This window comes from Chrysoperla carnea, chromosome 4 (genome assembly GCF_905475395.1).
Source record: "Chrysoperla carnea chromosome 4, inChrCarn1.1, whole genome shotgun sequence".
Lineage (NCBI taxonomy): Eukaryota > Metazoa > Arthropoda > Insecta > Neuroptera > Chrysopidae > Chrysoperla > Chrysoperla carnea.
Window position 1 is genome coordinate 52,621,735 of NC_058340.1, and position 14,568 is coordinate 52,636,302.

General features: G+C 29.5%; 1 protein-coding gene across 1 annotated transcript; it reads left to right on the plus strand.

Annotated features, from left to right (window-relative positions):
* Positions 1–2,200: 2,200 nt before the first annotated feature.
* LOC123298773 (zinc finger MYM-type protein 3-like) lies at positions 2,201–7,657 on the plus strand. Its single transcript, XM_044880869.1, has 4 exons — positions 2,201–2,415; positions 2,705–3,031; positions 4,499–5,713; positions 6,390–7,657. The coding sequence occupies exons 1-4, from the start codon at positions 2,241–2,243 to the stop codon at positions 7,655–7,657; spliced, it is 2,985 nt and encodes a 994-aa protein (XP_044736804.1). The 5' UTR covers positions 2,201–2,240.
* Positions 7,658–14,568: the final 6,911 nt, after the last annotated feature.

Here is a 14,568-nt window from a genome sequence, read left to right on the forward strand (position 1 = left end):
TGGTTTAGTTTTATGTTTTGAAATGCAGGCTGTTTGGGCGGGGGGGGTCATGACACCTGTGACCTCCTCCCCTCTTGAATCCGCGCCTGGTGGAAAGTTACAAAAATGCATGAATATTTTCCTTTGAGATATTTGGTTTCATTGTGCTAATTGGTGAAATGATGATGGAAACATACAAAATATAAAATTATGTAAAATATTTTGATTTTCACTAGCCTGCTATCTTCAAAAAAAATTTTTTTTTGTAAATAGCATTGTGGTTTCTATGGTATATGATAAAATAATATATTGAAACAAAAGAATCACGCTACAGAATGATTTGTTGTTGTTAATTCTCCATCAAAAATAAGATCAGCGAGAATAGAATTTAAGATCTCAGCGCCGCGGTAGTAAAAAAAATGAACTTTTTATTATGACTGTGTTCAAAGCATACACATGTAAAATATATATTTTTATTTAAAAAGATTGTTCTCCTGTGTTGTTGATGTTTGTAATTTTGTATAAGTTTTTAAAAAAAATGTGTTTCTTGTAAATTTTGCATTTTACCGTGTTATCTTTTTCTTGTGAAATGGATTGAACAGATTTTCATTCTTAATGTGAGCATTGTTGCCGAAATTCCCAATTAAGTCATCCAAATTTCCCTTCTGTTTATTATTTATTTTTAATTTTTGTTTTGCCTTAGAAAATTCGTGTGAAATTCTGAACTATATTCAGCTACACAGCAATATTCTGCACTCAAATATCTGATTTCACGAACAAAAGAGGAGTAATAAAATTATTTTGCAACATTGTAGAAATTTGGATTACAGTGGTATAATTTTTTTAGTTTAAAGCGTTTCGCAATTATTATAATTAAGTAAAATAAATCACCTTGTACAACTGCCAAAAATTTTTTGTGTATATTTGCACGATAACGTGATAGGCACAAGAGACACTATTTACATGATTTTCGTACAATAACAAATAACTAACTGTTGTACATGAAGTTTGATAAATGATCTGTATATTTTAAAAACACCCTTGGACGTTCCATTCTACCCAGAAAGACGCCAGCAAAGTACTAGAACTATTCAGGCATATTGAATATTTATATATGTTAGAGTTAAAATATGCATTTACTTATTATACCATGCATATATGAAATATACATAGTATATTAAGTTTAGTCCCAAGTTTGTAACGCTTAAAAATAATGATGCTAGGAAAAAAATTTTGTCATAGCTGTTCATAAAATCACCTAATTAGTCCATTTCCGGTTGTCCGTCCGTCCGTCCGTCTGTGAACACGATAATTAAAAAAACGAAAAAATATATCGAGCTGAAATTTTTACAGCGTACTCAGGGCGTAAAAAGTGAGGTCAAGTTCGTAAATGAGCATCATAGGTCAATTGGGTCTTGAGTCCGTAGGACCCATCTTGTAAACCGTTAGAGATAGAACAAAAGTTAATGTAAAGAATGTTTCTTATAAAAAAATAAAAAACTTTTGTATGAAACATTTTTTTGTAAACATCACTGTTTACCCACGAGGGCGTTAATTAGGTGCAAATTTTATATTATGTATTAATATAGGAATATCAGTTGTGTGTGTGTCTATTTAAAAGTGAATATCTTTTGTTATTTACGTCAAAAAAACATTGCGCATCAACACTGTCTATACATGTTTGTATGTGTTATGTGATAAAGAAATCAACACTGACTATGCATGGTATTTCAACAATTAACTCAGCCAATTGTTTCTTATCACTTGTTTAAATTTATGATAAAATTTGATGGTTTGAGATAATATCACACGATGTGTCTTAGTAAAAAGTTTGGTAAGAAAAATTATTGTTGATTTTCTAAGCATTTATGTATAAACGTACTGTACATACAAAATACACGCAATGATATTGTTGTGTACTTAAATAACTTTTCAATAGTCCCGCGTGCTGTTAGCGTACAAACACAAAAGACATGAAAAACAAAAGCTGTTTAAGTTCAATTTTTTTGTTTGACTTAAGAAATACTTTAATTAATAAAGAAAACGTATTTAGTCAAAAAATTGTGATAAAAATGGATCCAATAGAAATAACGGAAGATAAAGAACTGATTAATAATATTTTTGTTGAAAATAATGAAAATCCAACTAATGATAAAATATTAGAAAGTTCAACTTTAAATGAAGGATCATTTCAAATTAGAAAAATCGGTACAATTGAAAATAAATTACATAGTCTACAATCCGATGAAGTTAGCACTTCTATGGAAGACAATCAAGCCACTACGCCTCCAAATATTGGTAACGGTAACAATTCAATGGAAGTTGATGAAAACGTGATTAGAGATCCGATGGATTTTGAAGTTCAGATAATAACACCAATTAATGAAACTCCGGCTTCTACCGATGCTCGTAATGAAAATCTGTTTTCAACCTCAAGTAAGTTTAAAAATTTAACACATATAACCTGACGACTGACGACAGTTTAATATATTTAACAAAACATTCCCGGCGCTACTAATATCGGGTGATTTTATTTCAAATACCTTTTGAGTTCTTATAAATTATCTTTGATAGTATTACATTCATATACTTGGAAGGCAAACTGTCAAGCTGGATAGGTAAGAATCTGCGTTTGCGCATTTTAGATTAATTAGTTGGGATAAACAATCTGTATTACCACTATCTCAACTTCGTATTTTGTTCTTGATTTAATTATGGTTTTTAGATGAGAATTATGAAGCAATACCCGTTGAGATTAATCCATTACAAATAACAGAAATTGCACCAGCTGAAAACAATTCAATAGCACCAAAAGCACCATCAAACAAAAACTTTACATTACCTTATCGTACTACAGGCTGTAATACTGTATATCAACCACTGATTTACATCCAAATGTGTAATGATTGCACGCAAAAGATCACTGATAAATCGAAGCATTTATCATGGGAATGTTTAAATTTTTGTAATGAAGATTGTTTAGCAAATTATCAACGAAAAATTGGCAAATTATGTGCAAATTGTAATTCAATAGTAACACTTGCAAGTCTAGGTAAATATTAATAAATTTTCATCCAACCCAATTTTTATGCCAGAGACTCATGTTCAGAGATGGATTTGTGTGGAGTACATCAACTTGTTGACGCGAATAAAATTAAAGCGATAGAACGATGTTGTAAAATTTAAATGGCTCGGTTTGATGAAAACGTCTATTGCTTATACAATTGATTTTCGAGATTTTCGATTTTATAAGTTGTTATCCTCACAGGGCTACGATTATATAGATTAATTTTACAGGCGTACTAACACAGATCCACGGAAACGTGAGTAGGCAAGATTTAAAATAGTAAACACGTATTTCCACCTTGACATGTACCTACACTTCTGTGTCACAAAGATCCCAAGGATTTTCATAGAGTATATATACTAAAATTTGCGTTTCTTGTGACAGAGAGATATCTACTCTGTTATCATCCTGAATTAGTTAACACTGGTCAACACAAATTTTGTCACAGCAGCATGAGTTTACTCTTTCAAAGGTTTTTGATGTGCTAAATACGAATGTGAGCGCAAAATTGTTCAGCACGTCACATTTACGAGAAAGTCCCCTAATATGGAAAAGAACTTGTGATTCTCCTAAATTCGAAATCACGTTTCATCGGTGAATATTTTTCTCACAAAAAAATCAACTCCATCAGAAAATACCATTTATTCTCCTTCAAAAGCCATTTTGAATTTTTCCAAAATCTTTTTCCGGGAAATAGAATAAATAGGTAATATAAAAGTAGGATTCATTAATTATACCTAAATATTTATATTAGTAGCAAAAATGATATCTCTCGAAGAGCCAAAGGGATATTGGAAGGATTCACAAAGTATTTTAAAGGAAGCAGAGGGAAGAAAAAAGAAGGTTTCCAATTACGATATGAGATAAGAATTACATAGTGGTGTAGTAATTTCGAATATAACCGAAAAACGGTTTTTCCCCATCTTTAGGTAAAAATATTTCGAAAACCTTATGTGCTAAAGAAATTCTGAAGCATTCTGAAATGTATTAAAGAAATTCTGAATGTATTAATGAAGCTGAATTCGAATTCAGCATCCCAAAAACTATTTGAAACGTTCTATCACCTCAATGTGACAACAACAAAAAATCAAATTTTGTTGACCAATGTAATTAATTATCTTCTCTAACTCTGTTTCATGGTCAGTTAAAAAGGGGAAGATCGGTTTATTATTTATCATTAGTTTATTCATACTGATGATTACTAATATTACAGTCGGAATACGTATTTATAGTACAAAAATTAATGCTAGTCTTTAGGTTAATAATACTTAGACCAAAATAGTTTTACGTTATCATGAATGTTTACCGATCTACGATTTACGTAAGGGCAATGGACTAATGGTGAGTTTGAGAAAAGGAGTTTGGGGAGAAGGCAAACAAACATACATAATGACGTAGAACTATTTGGGACAATAGACTTACCTCTAATTATTATCTTTGGTAATTTATTAGGTAAATATTGTGTACGTTTTGGCTCAGATATACGACAATTTTGTCAAAGTAAATGTTTAGATGCGTTTAAAAAAAACCATAAAATATGCTATTATTGTCAAACATTTATTATTGGAGAACAAACGACTGATGCAACCATGATCGATGATCAAAATCAATTTAAAGATTTTTGTACACAACAGTGTATGGAAAAATATTATAAAATGAACGGAGAGAAATCAACAAGCACTGCATTGTGTGATGTTTGTAACAATGAGAAACTTGTACGTATTGAAATTGAAGTTGATAATCAAATTTTTCAATTATGTAGTGAACCATGTTTTGTTGCATTTAAATTTGCTAATAATGTTGTTACTGAACAATGTACAATGTGTCGAAAATACTATGAACAGCTTAATACATTGAAATACACGCTATTTTTACCTGATCAACAAATAGTGAATTTTTGTAGTAAAACATGTCAAAATATTTATATAATTACAAATCGTAAAATTGTCGCTTGTGATTGGTGTAAAGTGAAAAAATATAACTTTGACATGATACAAAAACAATCTGATGGAAATCAAAAATTAACTGTATGTTCATTTAATTGTCTTGCTTTATGTAAATTATCAATGACTTCATTGCCGACGACTAATTCTAATGTTGCTAATGTAAGTGGTTCACAAGCTCAAATAGCTAAAAGCCATGCTCAAGTTTCTAATACGCTTACTCAACATGCTGAAGCTTCTTGTACGCATGCTCCATTTTATAATACGCGTGCACGATTAGAACAAAATCACCATCAAACAAAATCCCGGGGAACATCACCAATACCCATCGTAGAAGTACCAAAGTATATTCGACAGATAATTATAAAACCCCCACCAGTTGTCGAAATAAAAAATAAATCAACAATGTGCAAGCCTAATACTCATACCAAGGGAGTTTCATTTAAACCGCTTGTAAATCATAAGGAAACACAAACTGAAAAGGAACAAAAATCAGTAATAATTCCTGTTCCTGTGCCAATTTACGTACCAATGCCAGCTGTTAGTGTTGGTATACCATTTCCAATTCCCGTACCGTTTCCGTTACCTATTCCTGTACCGATATTTATACCAACCACACGTAATTCAGCGCAAGGAATATTAAAGGAGATACAAAAAATTCAAGTAAGATTACCCAGCGATCCATTTGAAGCTGAGCTATTAATGATGGCTGAAATGGTTGCAGGTTAGTAAAGTAAAAATTTGGTTCAACAAAAAATTTTTTGTAAAACCAGGCTATATAGATGTTGAATAGCTTTTCCTGTCGAACTTACTAAAAGTTCTCTGAAATTGAAGTTCTGCCTAAGCCGGCATCTTAAGAATACTGGTATATAGAGGTAAAAAAATGAAACAGTTTGTTGTTTTAAAATCGATAGTAAAATTCATTTTGAGTTAAAAATTACAGTACCTAAATTTTTTCTAATAATGAGATTTCTTAGGTATAATACCTTGAACTTGGTTAAATTGAAATGGCTGCGACCGGACAAATTGGGCTTATTTTTGCATCATCATAGATACCCATGACATTGGATCTGATAGTTGTGATGTTTTGCGGACTATTATTCAGTTTTTCATTTCAATACACCATAGCTTTGCAAAATTTATTAATTATTTTTCGAACTTAAAAATAAGTAGGTAGTATTTTGTTGTTCTGTGGGAAAATCGATAAAAACAAAATATTCTTACATGGTTTTATTCGACACTCTAAGTCGAAAATTTGGATTATTCTTTCAAGTGACAAGGTTTCTAGACTAATAACAAAACGTAATCTACAACAGGAAAGTGTTTCACAACATTTATACCAAAATTCTTGATTATTTTTTGAGGTTTCTACAATTTATAATTGTTTTTTATTTCGCCAGATGATAAGAGAGTCCAAACGGATTCCGAAAATGAAGAAGAAGAAACTTTAACTCCATTACCGGTAATTGGTGATGATATATTACAAATGGCATTTAATATGACTACAAATGAATCAGTTGAAGAACCACATGAGGTTATTGATTTAGAAGGTGCTTTAATAACAAACACAATAACAGTAAGTGAAGAAACAGAACCTCCACCACCTCGTCCCTCAGAAAAATCACTTGGAAAACGTCCAACAAAGTCAAAAAAAGATATGACTACAATGGAAATTCCATTACCAAATAATACACCACAAGATTATGATACAATTAATGATGGCACCATATGTGATACACATATGTGGTTAAAATATACATTTGGTGTAAATGCATGGAAACAATGGTATCAAATGAAACAAAATGATTTAGAAAAACAATCATCAACAAATCAAAAATTTTTAGCTGGTCGTTATGTTCATAAAATGAAATCCGATCCATTACATTTATCAGCTGATGAATTAAATTATTCATTATCATCATTTATCAAAGAAATACGTAAACCAAATAATACACAATATGCACCAGATACAATCTATTATTTATGCTTGGGAATACAATATTATCTATATAAACATAATCGTTGCGATAATATATTTACGGATATATTTTATGAAAAATTTACTGAATGTTTAAATGAAATCGCGAAAATGTTTTCAGTATTATACAATGATTCACATTATATTGTTACACGTGTGGAGGAAGAACATTTATGGGAATGTAAACAACTAGGAGCACATTCACCACATGTGCTTTTAAATACACTTGTGTATTTCAACACGAAATATTTTAATTTAGTCACTGTTGAAGATCATATGCAATTATCTTTCTCTCATATTATGAAACATTGGAAACGTAATCATTCAAATATTAGCGCAAAAAATAGTGGTAGAGATACTACAGCATCATCATTATCACGTAATGTATTATTACGTTATTATCCACCGAAAAATTCATCATCGAAATCGGTGAAAAAAGTCTATGAACAAGAGGAGAATGAAAGGAATCCCTTACGGTGTCCGGTGAAATTGTATGAATTTTATTTATCCAAATGTCCGGAAAGTGTTAAAACTCGTAATGATATGTTTTATTTATCACCGGAGAGATCCTGTTTACCAGATAGTCCTGTATGGTATTCAACGTTACCACTAGATCGTCATGCGTTAGAAAAAATGTTGTATCGTGTTAAAATGGTTAAGGAAATTAATATTGCAATACTTAGAGCTTAAAATAATTTTTAGTTAGTTTTCATAGATTTCCAATTAATATGGATTTCAGTATATAAAAATTGTGGACCACTGTATACGGAGAATGGCTTTCAGTCAAATTTCGCCATAACTTGGGAAAATATTCTTGTCATTCTAAACAAATGTCTGAATGTGGATCAAATTTCGCCAACGTGCGGTTTTCGAGACATTCTATGTCAGAGTTCCCGATTTTCATTGAAGTTCAAGAGGTGCTAGATCGCATGCAATCGGATTCTGCCAAAATATAAGAAAGTAACATTACTAGAGTATCTCCTGAATTTTTTCGATTTTTTTTTTTTTGGAGGTTCGGTTTATGAGTTATGGCAACCGGAAGTATCCAAAAATTCAATTTTTCGAAATAATTCTTCTGCTAAGTAAAAGTTTTTGAGGTTGTGTGTTTTAAGAACAAAGTAATATTTTTTCAAATTATTTTTGGATAATTTATACATTCAAAAGTTCAAGACCGTTTTAATGTTATTGGACATTTATAATTTCATTTAACAGCCTGGAAGATGGATATGAGTATCAATCGGGCATAACTCAACAATTTTTAACAGTTACTTATTCAAGTCCATTTTATTCGTTATTGCAAGATATTAATAGCCGTGAAGATAACAGGTTTGGGTAACCTCATATGTAACTTTGGCAGAAACCAAATAGCTCCTGTCATCGTTTCAGAATAACTAGAAAAATATTTTCCCAAATTCTGGCGACATTTGACCGAATGCCTTTCCTCATACACAATGATCCGCGCCCCTTTTTCGTTTAAATAATTCATCTATATGTAAGAAAATCATGATACCAGATTCAAGAGTGGTAACTTTATCCGCTTCAATTTTTCAGAAAAAGCAACAACGCGTCTTTCACCTGATCAACCTAAAATTCGTATTTGTTATCTCTGTTACTAAAGCAAAAGGACTTTTGCTAAAATTGAACTAAAATTGGAAATCTGGTGTTAATTTTGAGACATATTTTATAACAATCTTCGACTGTACCGTTTAAAACTAACAGTAAAAAAAAATCGTCGAAGATGGCATAATTTAGGAAAACAATTCTGTGTGAAGTAATAAAACTTAGGAACAGAGTGATCTCGTGTACACATTTTTTGATCAGTCAGACAAGAGGTGCACCTTTGCACCTCCTAAAAACCGATGAGGGCAAACTAACCACTTTTAAATCTATCAACATTTGTTTATTTGGATGACTTCCCAAAATGCACAATAAGATTTCGATTTAAAATTTTTGCCTACTCAAATCTAGTCAAGGCACCGAGGCTCTATATTACTATCCTAATTAATATAACATAATTGATAAAAATTTAGTTAATTCAAAATAATTGTACTTTGGTATGTTTCGCTTCCATAATTTGTCTTATTACATTCTGTTATTCCATTATAAAATATTACTTAAGAAATACTGACATTTGATTGAGATTCTTAAACGAATCAAATATTAATTATAATAAATGACAAATTTAATTAGTTTAAGAGAATATGCATTTACGAATAAGAGATTATCCTAGAAATATGCGAATCTTTGTATAATTAATTAAATAAAGTTTCTTATAAGATATTGATAAATTGAATTGAAATGAGTTTTTTTCCACAGAATCACTCTTGGATTTTTTCATAGAAATTGAAATAAATATTACAGATTGGGGGGTTTTAACAGAAGAAATGAAATGCGAAATGGGGTTCATGGGTTCGTTTTTTTTAACGCCAATTGTTTCTACCTTTATACGAATTCAATGAAACTTGTTCCAACACTTTAGGTAGTCGACATACTTATTATTTTTGTTCACCTATTAATAACAAAACGAACTACATAAAGAAAAACATAGAATGGAAGAAAATTGAACATTTTTAATGATGCTATTTGATTTGTGCTATGTCTGAAACCATGTTGAGTACTATAACAAGACATAATATTATAGAAAAATGTTTAGATCACCAGAAAGAACAATGAAATAACATACGTCGAAAGTCGAATAATAATAATAATGAGAGCGAAGTTTATTTTATGTAATCAGGGTTCCGAAACTAAACCTCAAAATGAAATCTCGAATGAAATTACTATATAGATTACGAGCCTTTTGCTGTTTTCGGCTTTTTTTCAGCTGAAAGTATTTATTTAAAGCTCGTAATCATTTCTGTAAAGAGATGAAATCATGGCGATCTTTCGTCCACATTTAAATATTTGATTTACATTTCTAGCGGTTTTAGTAGTATTTATGAATTAATATCATTTTAAGTCTATGTATTATACCCTGTGTATATGAAATATATCAAGGTATATTAAGTTTAGTATACACGACATTTGACTGATACTCATCGAGTTCGTAGTCTGGCGTTTCTCTATCAACGGATGTATCAACATGACTCTTTATTTGCTTTGTAAGACTACCTGAGGACTCCACACCACGTTCTTGTTGCAATAAGTCTAAAAAATGTATGATGCAACTTTATACTCATCGGATAAAAAACCTAAAAATATTTTATTTTCAAATACTACGAGTAAATTGTGGTCGGCCTTAGAAACGTAAAAAAAAACAGGCTTTTTTGTAGGTGTAACCATAATTCAATCACTCGATAGAATGATAGAATAATTTTTTTTTTCAAAAACTGGAAATAAAAAAAAATTATATTTAGTCGTAAATGGATTTGCAAAAAAAGGAAAACAACAAACAAATGAAAAATAAAACAGTAAAGGAAATTTTATTCTACATTTACTCATTTTCTTCCTTTTTGTTTTTATATAAACAATGTAATTATATTATAGGGAGAGCAGGCATAACCTTTATTTTTGTTTTGTTGTTCTTTTTCCTCTGTATCCGTCTGTTATCTTGACGACTTCCAACCAAAAAAATTTAAACGTTTTGGGATCATCTGGCTCGAAAGATAGCATTCTAAACAATTGTGCTTGCGTGTGAACGAGCTATTGAAAACATTTGGAGTATGCAAGTTTATGGATTATGTCAATTTTTTTGCGGACACCATGATTAATTTATTATATTTTATATTTTCTGAAATTTATTATTCTCCTTTCATAAAAAAACCTTTGTTTTATGAAAAAAAAGCATAATATACACAGGTGTTGAGATGAGGTCCAATAGCTTTTTCTTTATGAAAATTTTCATTAGTATGATTTCCGTTCAGAGAGTCCAAAAAATGTACGCTGATATAAATACCCTTAAAATTCACGAATGTCCAATGAGGACAACATTTAAATAGAAGCATATTTCAATGATCTGAACAAATCAATTGAACCGACCCTTGAAGAAAGTTTAATGTACTTCTTGGAAAGTTACAGATCGGCCGACTCCTTGTTTTGCCGCGCTAAGCGATTTTTGCTTCTTGTTTTTATCTACTTATATTAATATACTTATAAAAATACTTCTTCGGCTTCTTAAAATGATTATAAAAAAAACTCTGACTCTAGACCAGTAATCAAGCCACCTTTTTTTAACTAACAGAAAACTTTTACTTTTATACTTATTAAGAATAGTATAATACAATTGCCATACAAATTTGAAGGCGATTGACCGTCTCTAACTCGAGATAAATTTAACCGAACATTGATGTATTTGTTCTGAGTTTAAAAAAAAAAAAATAAACAAAATTATTGAATGTTTCATTGTTGAGATATAATAACACAAAGTTAATTGATTTTATTATTGAACAGAAACGACTATAGTTAGAAAATTGTAAAAAGCACTTGCGTGGTTTGGTAAAGTTAATAATAACACATTATCTGACGACAAGCATGTTAAACTCTTCCCGTGCATATAAAGCAAATTTTGTTACTATACTGCAGAGAGACAATCACTTTAATAAGTAGATAGAGGTTTTGTGGAGCAGTTGATATAAACTTTTTTTTCTTCAAAATCAACAAAATGTAGGCAAGAGTAGTATTTTATCTTTATTCTGTATAACAAAGATTATGTTGACAAAAAAAGATATACCATGTCATATTTTTACTAAAACCTACTTACAGAAACAATTTTCTATTCTTTCAAAAAAAAAAGGCTAAGTTGTAACAACATAAAAGCATAATATTTTGTGTTAAAAGAAACATTAATGATGTGAATAAAATTTAATATACCTACATGTAGTACCTACCCTGTACTCAGTTATTATTATTAAATGAGAACTTACCTGAAACAAAAATTAATTCAATTAAAAATGAAAAACATTAAAAAAATTATGTATAAAGATATTATAATTAAGAAAGAATGTCAATGTTCTAAAATCAATTCTCAAACGACTTTTACTATAAAATCGTACCAATAAACGTTTGTGTATTTAAAAGTTATTGTTTATAGTTATTGAAAACGGCCATTGAAATATTAAAACTGGGTTTTTCATGCTAAAATTCTTAAATGATTTTTGAACATACTTGTAGACAGTCAGCCGGACAGACAACCGAAAATGGACTAATTAGGTGATTTTATGAACACCTGTACCAAAATGCTGTTCGTTGCATCAATATTTTTAAGCGGTACAAACTTGGGACTAAACTGAGTATACCTTGATATATTCATATATACATGGTATATAAAAATATAAAACCAAACGTCAGTTTAAAGAATTAAGTGTGACACTTATGACACATGTTGTGTATAATAAACGTAAGTTATAAAAAGGAAACCTAAACGAACTGGATATTTAACAGACACACGTTGTCACATCACATCATAATCAATATAGAATACTTATATACTTTTACATATATACCACTACCATTAAGTAACAGTCCACAAGATTTTGAGTTAACGTCAAAGAAATTATCCTGAAATATTTATACAGAAATACTGGAAAAAAAAAAAAAATTACCCACGAGCGTAGGCTTAGCGACCACTTCATATTGCTGCGCGAACATGAAAAATAGTATAAAGATATAAAATTAAGACAGAAGAAATGCAGACAGATTTGGTTCATTTTTTTCACAGACTTAGAATAGTGTTAGCTGTGAAATTCCGAAATTTTGGTCTTTTAAATTGCTAGATAATAAGCTGCAAAGTTCACAATTTTGCCATTCAAAGCATGTAAAACTCACTGTCCTTCCAGATATTAAAAAATGCTCTCGACAGAATTTAAAAAAAAAAGTAAGAGAGTAAAAAGAAGAAATGTTTTTAGAGTAAAATAAATAAAATAATTTATATATTAACTTTCGTTTTCGATATATTAATTTTGCCGTAAATAGGTCAAAATTGAGAACGTAATTGTATCGTTATTTAAACGGCTAAAATTTCTGAAACTTTGCGATTTAATACTACCTATTAAGTTTTTAAATTTAATTTTTCGTTAAATTCTGTCGAAAAAAATTTTTACCGTAACTTAAACATAAGAACTGTACACTCCATGTTGAAAATACGTTAAACAAGCACCAAATGATACGATTCTTTTAAGTACTGTTTTAAAATATATGATCTAAGTACTATACACTAAAGCATCAAATGATGTTAGCAAACCAGTCTCCATGGTAGCAAATATGAAAAGTATTTGGTTACGATACGACTACTTATAAAATATGTTTTTATTACGACAATACAACGAGATATTTGTAACAATCAAATCTAATTTATAGCTCAGCCGCATAAAATATGAAAAATTTTCCCACAGGAAAATCGGATCCCCCCTCAAAATTACGTTTTTTAGTTCTATACATGCTAGAAAGAAGGGATTTTTTTAAGCGGCTGAGCTATAAATTTATAAAGTAGATTTTTTTATTGCAAATATCTCAGTTTCTATTGCAAAAACGTCCAAAGTGATTAGGAATGATTTTTATAGAAAATATCTACATTTCTTATTTAAAACTTTTTCCAATAGCTTCGTATTTTATCGAGATATTTGAAAAAAAAAGTGATTTTGGGGGTAGTTTTTCATATTTTTATACCCCCTTAAATGAATTCAATATTTTTAACTATGTATACTTAAAAATTATGTCAAAAATGTAGACTTCCGTTTTGATGATAGTTTAAATATTCATTTTATTGGACTATTAATATTAAAATTAACTAGATTAAAAATGGTTAGATATATTTTAATTTTTCAATATTTCGTACCCTAAGAAAGAAGGTCGAGTTTCAAAAACTTTCAACCTCTAAATACGATATTTATAAGCCAAGAATTATGGTAATATAAATTTCAATTTTCAAAGTTTAAATATACAAATAATGAGGACAAAGATAGATAAATATTCTATTATAGAAGACAACGTTTTAAGATATTGTGTGCTGCCATAATTTTGTATCACGTGGTAATTTTACACCGATAAATTTAAAATATTTAAATTAATTTTTATTTTTGTCATTCACAGTATTCGCATTTAAATTAATTAGATTAATGTGGATGATGGCATCATTATTCTTATTTCGTTGGATTTCGCTGTAATATTTTATTTTGTTTTAAAAGCGTTTCTCACTTTTTGTGTTTTGTGAGCGATATAAATTTGTTTTCTGTAACACTTCAAATTAAAATTGACAATTTGATTGTTTATATAAATTAATTCCAACGTATAAATATTTGACGACTGAATATAAATCAATTGCTATAGTGAAAATACATACAAAATGTTTTTTTTTTGTTTTGATAATATCCCTCTTGTGATTTGAACCTTATATTTTTTGTTTCAACGTACTATGAAATTCGATTAGATAAAATTATTGGGGACAAACGAATGCATTTTTTTTATTGACAGTCCAGCTGGTTTTTCTGAATAATATTTATTTTTAGAATTTTTCTTTATTTATTTTTTCTTTTTTGGGCATTATGTTTTAAAAATTTACATTTGTCGTTGCAAAATACGTTACCAATATCTTAAATAGTAGTTTATAGCAGTGTTTGTTTGTTCAATCACATCACAGTTTCAATATTAAAAATTTTTTGTTACCA